The sequence below is a fragment of the Cajanus cajan genome, chromosome 1 (assembly GCF_000230855.2).
Source record: "Cajanus cajan strain Asha chromosome 1, NIPB_CcT2T_4, whole genome shotgun sequence".
Lineage (NCBI taxonomy): Eukaryota > Viridiplantae > Streptophyta > Magnoliopsida > Fabales > Fabaceae > Cajanus > Cajanus cajan.
The window spans coordinates 86,744,832-86,757,665 of NC_138517.1; the positions used below are offsets into that span (position 1 = coordinate 86,744,832).

The following is a 12,834-nucleotide window of genomic DNA, read 5'->3' on the forward strand; positions in this document are numbered from 1 at the left end:
CTTCATTGCAATTAAGACTATTGTATGTAGTAAGAAGTCTATAATTGTCCCCATAGATCAATAACTATGCAAGTACGCGTACCCAAGAAAATCATTTGTCATGTTCGCTAAAGTCAATAATATTGATGGAGATATAATTAAGATAAATAGTTCTATTTTCGTGTTTCCACAATTCCACCCACCAAACCAACCACTAATTTTTATTTCAAACCTAGCAATATATTTGTAAATTAACCAAAACAAAACCATCTCCACATCTTGAAATCAATCAAACATGGGGTCTGATGACAAACATGGTGAGAGGCCACTTGGTATAGGCCTTAAGGTGATGCTAGCAGCAGCCTTCTCTCTATTTGGTATGATCTTATTAATCATCATCTTCCATTTTAGTGTAAAGTATTTCATTAGACGCCAACAAAGGAGACGCCAAAACGACCTCGTTTATCAGATCAGCACTCAAATAGCACCAATTGATGTGAGTTCTGTGGAGCCATGCAACTCTGGCCTTGATGCTTCAATCATAGTCTCTCTGCCTAAGCTCTTGTATAAACAAACCGACCAATTCAAGCAAGGTGAACTTGTAGAGTGTTCCGTTTGCTTAGGCACCATTGTGGAAGATGCAATTACTAGGGTGTTACCAAATTGTAAGCACATCTTTCATGTTGAATGTGTTGATAAATGGTTCAGCTCTAACACCACATGCCCAATTTGTCGCACTGTGGTCGAACCAAGATTGCACCAAGTCCAACCCACAGCACCACTGGTTGAGGGTGGTGATGATGTTATTGAATTGGCGAAAGTGGGTTGTTCAGGTTTGAGAATAGGATCATTTCATAGGATGCTTAGTAACAGAGAAAGATCAGGGAGAAGAACTCAGAGCTGTGATGAGTCTACCATCGATGATATACAAAACGAACTAAATTAAGCTGTTATTAATTTGCTAATTTTCTCCTTGCATTTGGATATGTATATCTTAGTTTAAATGATTGTAGATATGATTTGGGTATGGGGTGTTGGGATTGTTTACTAGACAGTTTTCCTGTTTTTTTCTTTTCTTGTGCTTTGTGTTTCTCTCTATTTGTATTTTTTTTTCAGGGTTAAATCAAGTAATATTATTTCAAATTTGATAGAGTAATTTTTTTAATTAATTTTTTTTAAATAAAAAATATGGTTATTAGACATCATTACAGACTAAATATTCTAACAATGTTGATATTTTTAAGCCTCACAATTATTTGTCGCAAACTCAATACGATTAAAAAAAGGAAAAAAATGTTGAAAGAGTAGTCTTACTTCAACTGTTTTTGGGAATAGAAATTACAATTTTTTTTTGCATTTAATTTATACTTAAATCATGTTTAAAACAAATTGAAATTAATAACTAATTTGAAATTATCTTATGCTATAATTACTCATAAAAGTATTTGAAAAATTTATAAAAATATGTTATGACTACTTCAAAAAATAATTTAAATTTAATTTTATAAAATTTTCAATATATAACTTTTATGAATACTTATGTGGAATTTATAAAAAGGCTTATCTTCAAAATTTGTCAAAGCCAAATATACAGGGAATGACTATTTCTTTTGCTATTTATTTTCGTTTCTTCATATTCAATATAAATATTAATTTCCACACAGAACAATTATATTTATTCATTTCTACTCATTTAATTTTTTTAATATTTATTTTCATTCATTAAAAATAATTTAATTAAATTACTTTATAATTTTATGTGTTGTTAATAATTTTTTTTTGTGTTACTAATAAATTATTATTATTATTATTATTATTATTATATATTTTACCTATACTATAATGTGTAGTGGTTCAATTTTTTTTAATAATTTTTTTTTACACATATATTTATTCATACACATGAATGGTGACTATTTTAGACATATATCATGATTTTAATATATTTGTGTGTTAGTGTGTATGCAAGTGTGTGCACATGTGTGGTGAGAGATTTCTTTGATCAAAGATATGGTGTGAGGAAAGGTGTTTAAAATTTTTTTGTTAATGAATTTTATAAGTTCTTCTTCTTTTGATAAATTCTTCTTCTTTTTTTATAACTTAATTTATACTTTGATTATGATATAATATAATTTAAAAGTATTTGTATATACAATTCATTGTCACATTTTATATATAGATGACTAAAATCAAAAAAATAATAGTCAGATAATCATTTAAAAGTTCTATATAGTATTTTTTTAAGGAAGTATTTTTGCTTTTCAATTTTTACAATTTAGATGTTATTTATAATTCATATTTGTGGCATTAACTGAAAGTTTTCGCATGATAGATTTTATATTATGAAATTAATCTCAACCATATAATTATACAAGCAAGATTGTTTATAACAAATTTATTCTTGATAATTCATTTGAATTATATATTACCTAATAGTTAATGATACAATTTGAATTAACAAAATCATGAAGATTCTTTTAAAGTAAAAAATCATGTTCATCAGTTTCTTCAACATGACATTAAAATGTAATTAAGTTTCATACTTCCGAGATATAAATATTAAATTTATGAAACTGATATTATCTTATCAGATTCCCAATCAGTTCTGGATGTTTTAAACTTCATAATTATATCCCGTTAAAGTTTGGCAAAATAACAATGGTTATTTCACAATCTTTACATTTAAAAAAAATATTTAATTTTTTTAGACAAATATTTATATTTACATATCTCAATAGCAAACTAAATTCATTTCACTTTTAAAAAACTCAACCATTATTTAGAAATGTTAACAGATACGCAATCTTTTCTTATGTACATAATCTATTCTTTCTATGCTTAATTTAATACAAAACTTAACTTGAGAGTTATATTTTTAACCAAGACGATGACAATAAATAACTGATTTTTTAAAAAAAAATATATTCTCACAAATTTTCACTGAAATTAACTTCACCGGATATGGGTGCATATCCCATACCAACATTGAGTCCCCTCCAATGTTGTTATCTCTCTCTCTTTTTTTTTTTTTTTTTTTTTTTTTCCTCTTTCTTATATGTTTAGTTGATTCCTCTAATTTATCACTGTCAATCTGTTAGGTAGACTCTAGACTCTAAAAAAAATGATTTAAAAATTTCATAGGATGATCTTAAATATTAAGGTATATTTTATCTTTTAATATTATTTTATTTCTATTTCTCTAAATTAAGATGATATCACTTGTATAATTATTATTCTTTATAAACCTATATAGTACAAGATTTGAAATGTATATATATTATCAATGAAAAAATATTAATTTTTTATCTTAATTTTTATATAATCTTTTTTTATCTTCTTTCATAGTTCTAATAATAATTTTCTTAGCATAACAGGAGGCATAGAAATAATAACACAATTATACATCCTTATACAGAAAATAAAAGTAACAATTTATGTAGTTGACACATAGTCATGTATCTAAAAATAATTATTAAAATATATTTTAATACTATCTAAATAATGTCAAATTAGATCTAATTTATCCACAAATATTAACTAGTCATAATTTATACCACGATTGAACTTTGTTCTTGACAGTATTTTACATTTAGGAGGTAGGTATTAATAGCATTTTATTATTTTATACAAGAAAAATCTGGCCCACAGTTGAATTTGGGTTTGTTGTTATCATAAATGAAAAAGGGTTATTTATTATAATGATCCGAGGATGATCTTCATAATGAGTAAATATTACATCAGTATGATCCATGTGGATGCATTTCTTTTTTCTTTGTCAAAAATTTCTCAACTTATATACATATATCATTTTTCTTAGAATGTACTTTAAGAAAGATTTTCTCTTAAATAAAAAAAGCATCATTGTAAGGTCAAAATCATTTGACAAATCTTTCAATTTTTCTCTTCAATTTAAAGGTTGATTTGTACATAGATTGGTTGCTTTATGTAGCTGATACATCTGGTATGACTCTTTTAAAGATTTTGAGTCCGCCAGCTTGGAGACTGCACATATTTCCTAACAAAATTTTATTCCAAATTTTATTTTATTTTATTTTTAAATTTTTTTTTTGTAATGTTTACTTAAGAGCAAATTAAGCCGTAGGTTTTATTTCGCAAAACTAGAGAGGAATAATAAACATTAAAAAAGAATAATAATCATTATATATATATATATATATATATATATATATATATATATATATATATATATATATATGATGAACGTTCGAATCACATTAATACAATTTTTATTAATTATTATACTGAATTTTAATGATTCAATCATTAAATTAAAAATTCTTAATATATAAATCAAGTATACAAATTTTTAAAAATTATTTGATATTTTATTTTATTAATTTCAATTAACGGATAATCATAAAATGATTTTATACATTAATTGAATTTGAATCTATATAGTGAAGTATTATATGATTTTCAAATTTTCTAAAAATTTGTAAACTTGATCTATATATTAAGAATTTTTAATTTAATGATTAGATTATTGAAATTTAACATACACTATAAGTTATTAGTTGAAGTAACTATATTAAGAATTGTTCAATAATTTATGTTTTACATCAAATTTCAATGATTCAACTATTGAATTAAAAATTCTTTTTAAAAATTATTTGATATTTCATTTTATTAATTTCAATTAACGGATAATCATAAAATGATTTTATACATTAATTGAATTTGAATCTATATAATGAAGTATTATATGATTTTCAAATTTTTTAAAAATTTGTAAACTTGATCTATATATTAAGAATTTTTAATTTAATGATTAGATTATTGAAATTTAACATACACTAAGTTATTGGTTGAAGTAACTATATTAAGAATTGTTCAATAATTTATGTTCTACATCAAATTTTAATGATTCAACTGTTGAATTAAAAATTCTTAATATATAAATTAAGTTTATAAAGTTTTAAAAAATTTGAAAATTATTTGATATTCTATTTTATTAATTCAAATCAAGGTATAAAAATATTTTTATGATCATCCATTAATTTAAATTAACAAAAGAGCTTATTAAATAATTTTTAAATTTTTAAAACTTTACAAACTTAATTTATATATTAAATTTTTTTAATTTAATACTGTTAAATTATTAAAATTTAATGTAAAACTTAAGTTATTGAGTAAAATAAATCAATTAATTTACATTCTTTTTTATCAATATTTTTTCTATTAATAATAGAAACACTTAACTTAAACACAAAGTATGTTTAGAAATAAGAATATTTCAGATCATAAATAAATAAAAGTCTATTTAGTCTAGTTTGAATTGACTCTATCTATTTAATAAATAAAAGTTAGGTTTAACGGTAAAAAATATGTTTAGTTCTTTGAAAATTTATTGTCTTTTACATTAGCTTTTTTATTTTTTAATTCTTTTAAAATTAATATTTTCCCTTAGTATATGTGAATTTATTTTTTAAAATTCTTCATTCACGTGCAATATGAATAACGTTTTCTCGCTTTAGTTTTCCTGTTCTCTTTATTTTATTTTAGTTCAGTTTCTTTTATCTCTTGTAACAAAAAAGAATTGAATTTTAATAGTACCGGAGTAAATAACTTTTTGATTATGTAAATTAAAATAAAATTAATTTATTTAAAAATAAATTCATTGACATATTTAAAATTAAGTTTGTTAATCTATTTAACACGATTAATATAATTTTTTTAAAATAAATTCTTAGATTAGAGTAAACTTTTACATAAGTCAAAATTAGACATTAGTTTTATAAAATTAGATTTATATATTCAAAGTTTTTCTTCTTTGCCTAATTTTATCCTTGGATGTGATTTTGTTGAGCATTGTACAATCATGAATTACAGGAGTGTCATCCCACCCTTTTGGCTCTTAAAATGCAACACCTGCAGCTACCCAAAACACAGTATAAGCACTTCAGAACCTAAACACCATGAGTGATAAAACAAAACATTACTTTTGATTAACAAACTAGCCAGTAGCCACACACAATAAAATTTCGTCACCAGAAAACGAAATTGCTCTATGTTTGTCATCCAAAATCAGAAACAAATATAAATGGGTATTCTGGAACTATATCCGAATCCTTATCCATATGCATTCATTAACCATGCTTCTATCAGACAAAAAACATGTTCCATAACTCACCTCAACCACTGTTGTATTAACCATCAATATATATCTATACAGGATCTTGGATAATGAATCCAATTTAAGAGTGTGTAAGAAAATCATCCCAAAGCTTTATTCCATTTCCACGATGAAATTTGTATCAAATCTATTAATTCTTCAACAATTTTGGTATATGCAGACAAAAACTTGAGAGTTTTTTCCTCTTCATGTTGACCACACCATTACAAACCAGTATTATCATAATCAAATATGATCATACTCAAGACACTGAGTTAATGAGTCATTAATTAAATTGGATGAAGCTGTATGTTATTAAATATGTAATTTTTTTATTTATTAATAGTGTAGTATAAAAATAACGTTTGTCACATTTATTTTTTTATTAAAAGACGTCCGTTGAATGGTTCATCTGTCTCCAACATAGTAAAAGGAGTTGGGTTCAACACTTGTGTAGTACATATTTCTACCTTTGTATTAGGGAGTTAAAATCGATGGATGATAATTAACATAAACCAAAGTAATAATGTTTTTTGAAGGAGAAATTAAGAATCCTTTATACATCTAAAAATTAAATTATATATTCAACCTACATCCCGTTTGAAATAAAATTGAAAGATATAAACGTATATTAATTAGAAGAAAAAAAAAAGGTTATGATTATAAAGGATGGGTTAAGTAACTTACTAATTAATTTTGCTAGCTTATCCCTATTGATGGAATATGTCTAGGAGGGTAAAAGGTGACAAATTGAATAATCCAAGAGAAATGGACTAGACAAGAAGATTTGGGCTAGTTCAAAGCCCAATGGGCCCATTGGGCTTGGTGGGTCCAAATTGATTTCTACATGTGATTTACATTTTTGTAATAATATAGGTTTCATATATTTTGGTCTTGTATTCTGAACCACTTAGCATAGGAGTTTGGACCATAGGCTTCATGGGCCTATTTTTTTGGGCTTTATGGGTCTTTGGACTTTTGGTACATAATATTAAGCTCATTTTGTTTCTTTTATTATTTCCTATTGTTTGTATTTGGTTGCTCATTGTATTTAGGCCATTATAGTAGGAAATTAGAAGGAATACTTAATAAGACAAAGTTAGCTTAAATTAGATTTCATTTAGAAGACATTTAAGTTGAATTTAGGTCACATGTTTTTAACTTGTGCAATTTTCACACTTTTGTAGGATTTTCACAAATTGTTATCATGTCGAGCTGCCACTTGGGCATTGTTAGGCGTGGGAGCAACAAAGAGCACAAGTTGCTCTTTGTGACTCATGTGTCGGGCGTGTGGTTAGCCACACATCGGGCACGAGAGCTTCATGGGCTCCTTATTGTTATTTCGTTGAATGCAAACTAGGTCATGATAGGTTTGCAACTGTGAATAATCAATTTTATCCGGACTCACAAAAGTGATGAAATAGACATCTACTATGAAGGGAAGGAGCTCCCGAAACATGCCGACAAGAAGACAGGACTTTAGAGGGCCCAAAAGCACAAATTAAGTATTTTTTGGGCCCGGAACGGGCCGTTCCAAGGTCCAGAACGGGCCGTTCTAAGGTCCAGAACGGGCCGTTCTAAGGCTCCAAAAAGGCCAAAAACCCTAATTTGGAACGGGCTGTTCCGAAATTGGAACGGGTCGTTCCAATATTGGAACGGCCGTTCCTAAAACGGAACGGGCCATTCCTGCATCTGGAACGGGGCGTTCCAAGGCTGTTCTGGTCTAAAAAAATTGGGTGTTATTCTCAATACTGGAACGGGCCGTTCTGATTTCAGAACGGGCCGTTCCAGTATACGAATTTTTCACACAACGGCCATGTCCAGAACGGCCGTTCCGATTTTGGAACGGGCCGTTCTGGACCCCTTCCCGAAGTCTATAAATAGACCGCTGGGGTTCATTTCAAGGGGGCCGAAAAATTTCGTCCAGTATTCTTCAGAGCTCGAAATTTTTTTTCTCTCTCTTCCCCCTCTCTTTTGTATTTCTTAAGATCTGTGAGACACCTCTGTAGTGTGAAAGGTAGCCAAAAAGCACCTTCTTGATCATCATATTCGAAGATTCAATTCATTTGGTATCGTTCTTTTCTTAACTTCTTTTTTTTCTTTTATTTATTTATTTATTATTATTATTATTTTATTTTTGTTTGTTTGTTTATTTATTTTTGCTTATTGTTTGTATATAGTGAATACGATTTGTTGCCTTTAAGATTATTATTTAAAAAAAATATTTAATATACGACCAATAATAATGTTAATTGAATAACATTTTTATCTTTAACATTATTAGGTCCTGGGGTTTAATGACTAGTCATTTGCTAGCTTAAACTCTCATATATGAAATTTCTTTCTAAAGAGTAAAGATCTGTTGCAACCAATAACGTTAATTAAATAGCATTTCTATTTTTATCGTTATTGAAGGGATTTATTGATTAGCCATTTGCTAACTTGGATCCTTGTGCAAAATTTATTTTTTTAAATAAAAATATAAACATAATTTTTCTTATGTACATTTATTTTTATGGTTAATGATATTAATTGAGTAGAACTTCTACCCTTTAATATCATGTAAATCATAAAAGTTAATATAATACTTATTCATTGTCCTACACTTTAAGCATAATTTAGTATCAACAAATAAAAGTCAATAACATGGATTGAATAACAATTCTATCTTTCATGTTATTGGAAGGGTTTATTAATTAGCCATTTGCTAACCCAAATCCCTATAATTTTCTAATAAAAATAAAAAAGGAGGCATCTCAGATTAAAGAAAATATATCTCACATACGTTTTTTTTGAGGAATAAATTAAATATTTATAAATTTAAATAATGTTGCGCAATTAATTAAAGGTACTGTTTTACAGGCGTTGTAGGGTGCTAATACCTTCCCTACACGTAATCGACTCCCGAACCCAACTTTAATTTTAAAGATTATCCTTTAAAGGGTTTTCCAATGTTTTTCCCTTAAAATAAAATATTGGTGGCGGCTCCATTGAATATAAAAATGTTAGCGTCATCCCGTCGTGATCCCGGTTACGACAGATGGCGACTCCGCTGGGGACGTTTGAGAGTCAGGCCTTATTAAATTAATTGCGCAAAATTATGAATTTATAAATATTAATTTTTTTTCCCTTTCCTTTTATTTTATTTTTTATTTATTTATTTGTTTTGTTATTTTTGTTTGCTACGCATGTGTTGTTTGAATTTAAGTTTAAATTATAGTTTTATTTATTTTATTTGCATCTCTACTCCCACTAACACTTGTACCTCATACACTTTGGGCTCTATACCCGAGCCTGTGCGACCATAGAAGAGAAAGTGGCTTGATGACTGTTATTGAGGGGCTTGATGCTCACTTGACCGTTGTTGAGTCACTACTCAGGTTGTTACTAGTAGCATGGGTTAATCATATTGAGAGGGTATGTTCCCTACTTGTGATTGGTTCATGCGCTAGGTCCTTATTTATATGATAAGGGCAACCTGGGGACCAATAATTCTTGAGAAGTTTTTAGATCCACCCACAAAACCATGCACTAATAGGTGGACTTAACGACCTTCCAAAGTAGGGTGTTAACCTTAGAATTTTTCCTTCCCTAGGTTTACCGTAATAGGTCACATCGCAGTACTCTCTATCCCTCTTTTGATATATGTTCATACTAACAAAAAAAATATGTTATACATTCATGCATCATAAATTTATATCCAATATCAATTTTTTAGGTTGTTTTTCTTGCCTAAAATAAATTTTTTTATAAATAAAGGATAGATGATAAAAAGTCATGCATACATGCATATTAGGGGCATAGTAAATCACATTTTAATTAAGTCTTCATCTCATTTTTTTCTTTTCTTTTAAACCTTAAAATAATTGATAGTATTCAATATGGAGGGGATTCAAAATCATACGAGCAATGCATCAGTGTTAAGCAAGAGTATTAGGATAAATGTGCTAAAATAATAACACATTTGACTTGATAACTTGTTTTAGACATCATTTATTGAGGAGAGAATTCTCCCTTGAGTGATTGTTAATCACATTTTGATCTTGAAATGATTGATCCTTGTTTGAAAATATGGTTCGTACTGCTGCATTGCTAGTAAGATGACCTTATCCATTGAGGAGTGAATGCTCCCTTGAAATAAGTGTCAACCGTTGTATAACCTAAGAGATTTTGCCTCTAGCGTTAAGATATGGGGAATCACTCTTTAATTTGAATACAAAACCAATATTTTCAAAAAAAAAATAAATAAATAATAATAATAATAATAATAATTTGTGTCTTCTTTTTTCTTTTATACTCATAAAAATTTACTTTATATTTTGAAAGCAATAAAGCAAAAAAACAAAGTGTTTCCTCGGCATCGTTATAGAACACGCTCTCAGGCCAAGATCATGGATGAGATGGAGGAACGCAACGAAGAAATGAGAAATGATATCAATCAACTGAAGGAACAAATGGCCCAAATTATAGAGATGTTGCAATCTATACAAGTGAAAAACATGGAAGGGACCCCTCCAGTAGCTAGAGGAGAATCATCAACCTCTCCTGCGTATCCACCTGGCTTTACCCCAGCCCCAGCACAACCATTAACTCTACATCTTAACAATCCCGACCAACATGTTGACCCTCCAGAGGTCCAATGGCCACAATATGGCCTTCCGCCCAACTACACACCTCCAACAATCATGGATCCTCCGGATAAGCACCAACCATTGGTGAACCAGCCGCCTAAACAAATGCCACCAACCCAACATGAGGTTCCACCCATGAATGCCACCTCTTACAAACATCAAGTTCCCTACCAAGCCCAAAATTCTAATTTCACCAACCAAGGGAATCCTCACCAAACTTCTAGGGGATATCAACCAACCTCAGGAATTGAGCATGTTCAGTCTAGCGAAAAGTTACAAATGCTAGAAGAGAGGCTAAAGGTTGTGGAAGGAGGTAGCTATGATATTGGTGAAGCTGTCGATCTTTGTTTGGTTCCAGACATAGAGTTCCCCCCAAAGTTCAAAGTTCCTGAATTTGATAAATAGAAAGGAACAAGTTGTCCAAAGAATCACATGACCATGTACTGCAGAAAGATGGCAGCGTATGCTCGCAATGATAAGTTGCTTATTCATTGTTTTCAGGATTCTTTAACTGGGGCAGCTTTAAATTGGTATATGCATCTTGAACGGGCCTATATCCGCTCCTGGAAGGATTTAGCTGATGCTTTCCTTAAACAATATAAGTATAATCTTGACATGGTTCCAGATAGGTTTGAACTACGTAACATGTCTAAAAAAGATGGTGAAACGTTTAAGGAATATGCTCAGAGATGGAGAGAAGTGGCAGCACAAGTGGAACCTCCTTTGTCTGATAGAGAAGCAGTAGTCCTGTTCATTGATACTTTACAAGCACCGTTCTATGATAAAATGATTGGGAATATTTTATCAAATTTCTCTGATATAGTCATCATCGGGGAAAGGATTGAGAATGGCATGAGGAGTGGGAAGATTGCGGTTAACTCTGTTGAAATAGCTGGTTTAAGAAAATTTTCAAATGGTGCAGGAAAGAAAAAAGAAGGAGATACAAATGCAGTGACATTCAACTCCCCTAGGTCACCTAACAACCAACCTCCTTATTTTTATACCCCTCACATGGTCTACCCAAATATCACTGCCGTCTCATCACATCCTCAACAACCTATCCATCAAGCTCTGCAAGCTTCACCCACAATACCTACCGCACGACCACCTCAATCTACCCAGCCATGGAACCAAAATTCTAACCATGTGAGGTCACAAAATACCCAAGATCGGAAACCAATTGAGTTTGACCCTATCCCTATGTCCTATACTGAGTTGTTCCCTCTCCTACTACAAAATTCACTAGTAGTACGTTGCCCGATGAAGCCCATAGAACCACCATATCCTAGGGGATACGACGTTAATGCCAAATGTGATTATCATGCGGGAGCTATTGGTCACTCCATTGAAAATTGCAGGGCACTAAAAACCAAGGTACAAAGTTTGACTAAGGCTGGGTGGTTAAACTTTAAAGAGGACAATCCTAACATTGGGAATAACCCTCTACCAGGTCATGGAGGGCCGACAGTTAATTCTATTGAGGAGAGTAGATGGGGTCCTTCTCAGTGATCTGTGAGAAAGCTTTTGGTGTGATGGGTTTGAGTTTCCAAACTCAATAGCTATTGTTGAGCAAGACTCTTGCGAGAATGAACATGCTAGTCTGGTTCACGCTTGTCCACTGAACGTGGAACTTAACAATTAGGAGATTGTCAAGATGCCTGTTGGTTTTTAATTCAAATTTGAAGTAATTTTCTTGTAATGTCAGTCTTATTGCTCTGCCCAAGGCTTTAAGATTTATTTATTTGAATAATGGCTCATGTATTTCCTTTTAAATATTAAATAAAATGCATTTATTCTTCTTTCATCTCTTACCCTTTCCTTTCTCCTTAATCTCAAAAAAACATTCACTCATCTTTCACCTTTTACCTCTTCCTTTCTCTTTAATCTTTTTATTCAATCTTATTCTAACTTTAAAGAATGCAAAGAAATGCGCTTGAAAGTGATAATGCTAGTGTTGCATCAAATAATTTTGATTGTGCAGTTAATCAGACTTGTGAGGAAATGGAAAATGATTGCTTTAAATACTAGATGTATGCTGATAACATCAATGCTTTGCCAACTTTTCCCACCACCTTGTCCATTTTCAATGTG

The 12,834-nt window shown here is 29.8% G+C and overlaps 2 protein-coding genes across 2 annotated transcripts; both read left to right on the top strand.

Annotated features, from left to right (window-relative positions):
* Positions 1–274: 274 nt before the first annotated feature.
* Positions 275–925, top strand: LOC109790348 (RING-H2 finger protein ATL5). The gene has a single exon (XM_020349480.3). The coding sequence runs from the start codon at positions 275–277 to the stop codon at positions 923–925; it is 651 nt and encodes a 216-aa protein (XP_020205069.2).
* Positions 926–11,196: 10,271 nt separating this feature from the next.
* On the top strand, positions 11,197–12,252 carry LOC145955955 (uncharacterized). Its single transcript, XM_083071506.1, has one exon. The coding sequence runs from the start codon at positions 11,197–11,199 to the stop codon at positions 12,250–12,252; it is 1,056 nt and encodes a 351-aa protein (XP_082927632.1).
* Positions 12,253–12,834: the final 582 nt, after the last annotated feature.

What these genes read in the sequence shown, in the direction of transcription:
- LOC145955955 (XM_083071506.1), top strand. Translation starts at nt 11,197, where the DNA reads ATGGCAGCGTATGCTCGCAATGATAAGTTGCTTATTCATTGTTTTCAG.
- LOC109790348 (XM_020349480.3), top strand. Translation starts at nt 275, where the DNA reads ATGGGGTCTGATGACAAACATGGTGAGAGGCCACTTGGTATAGGCCTT.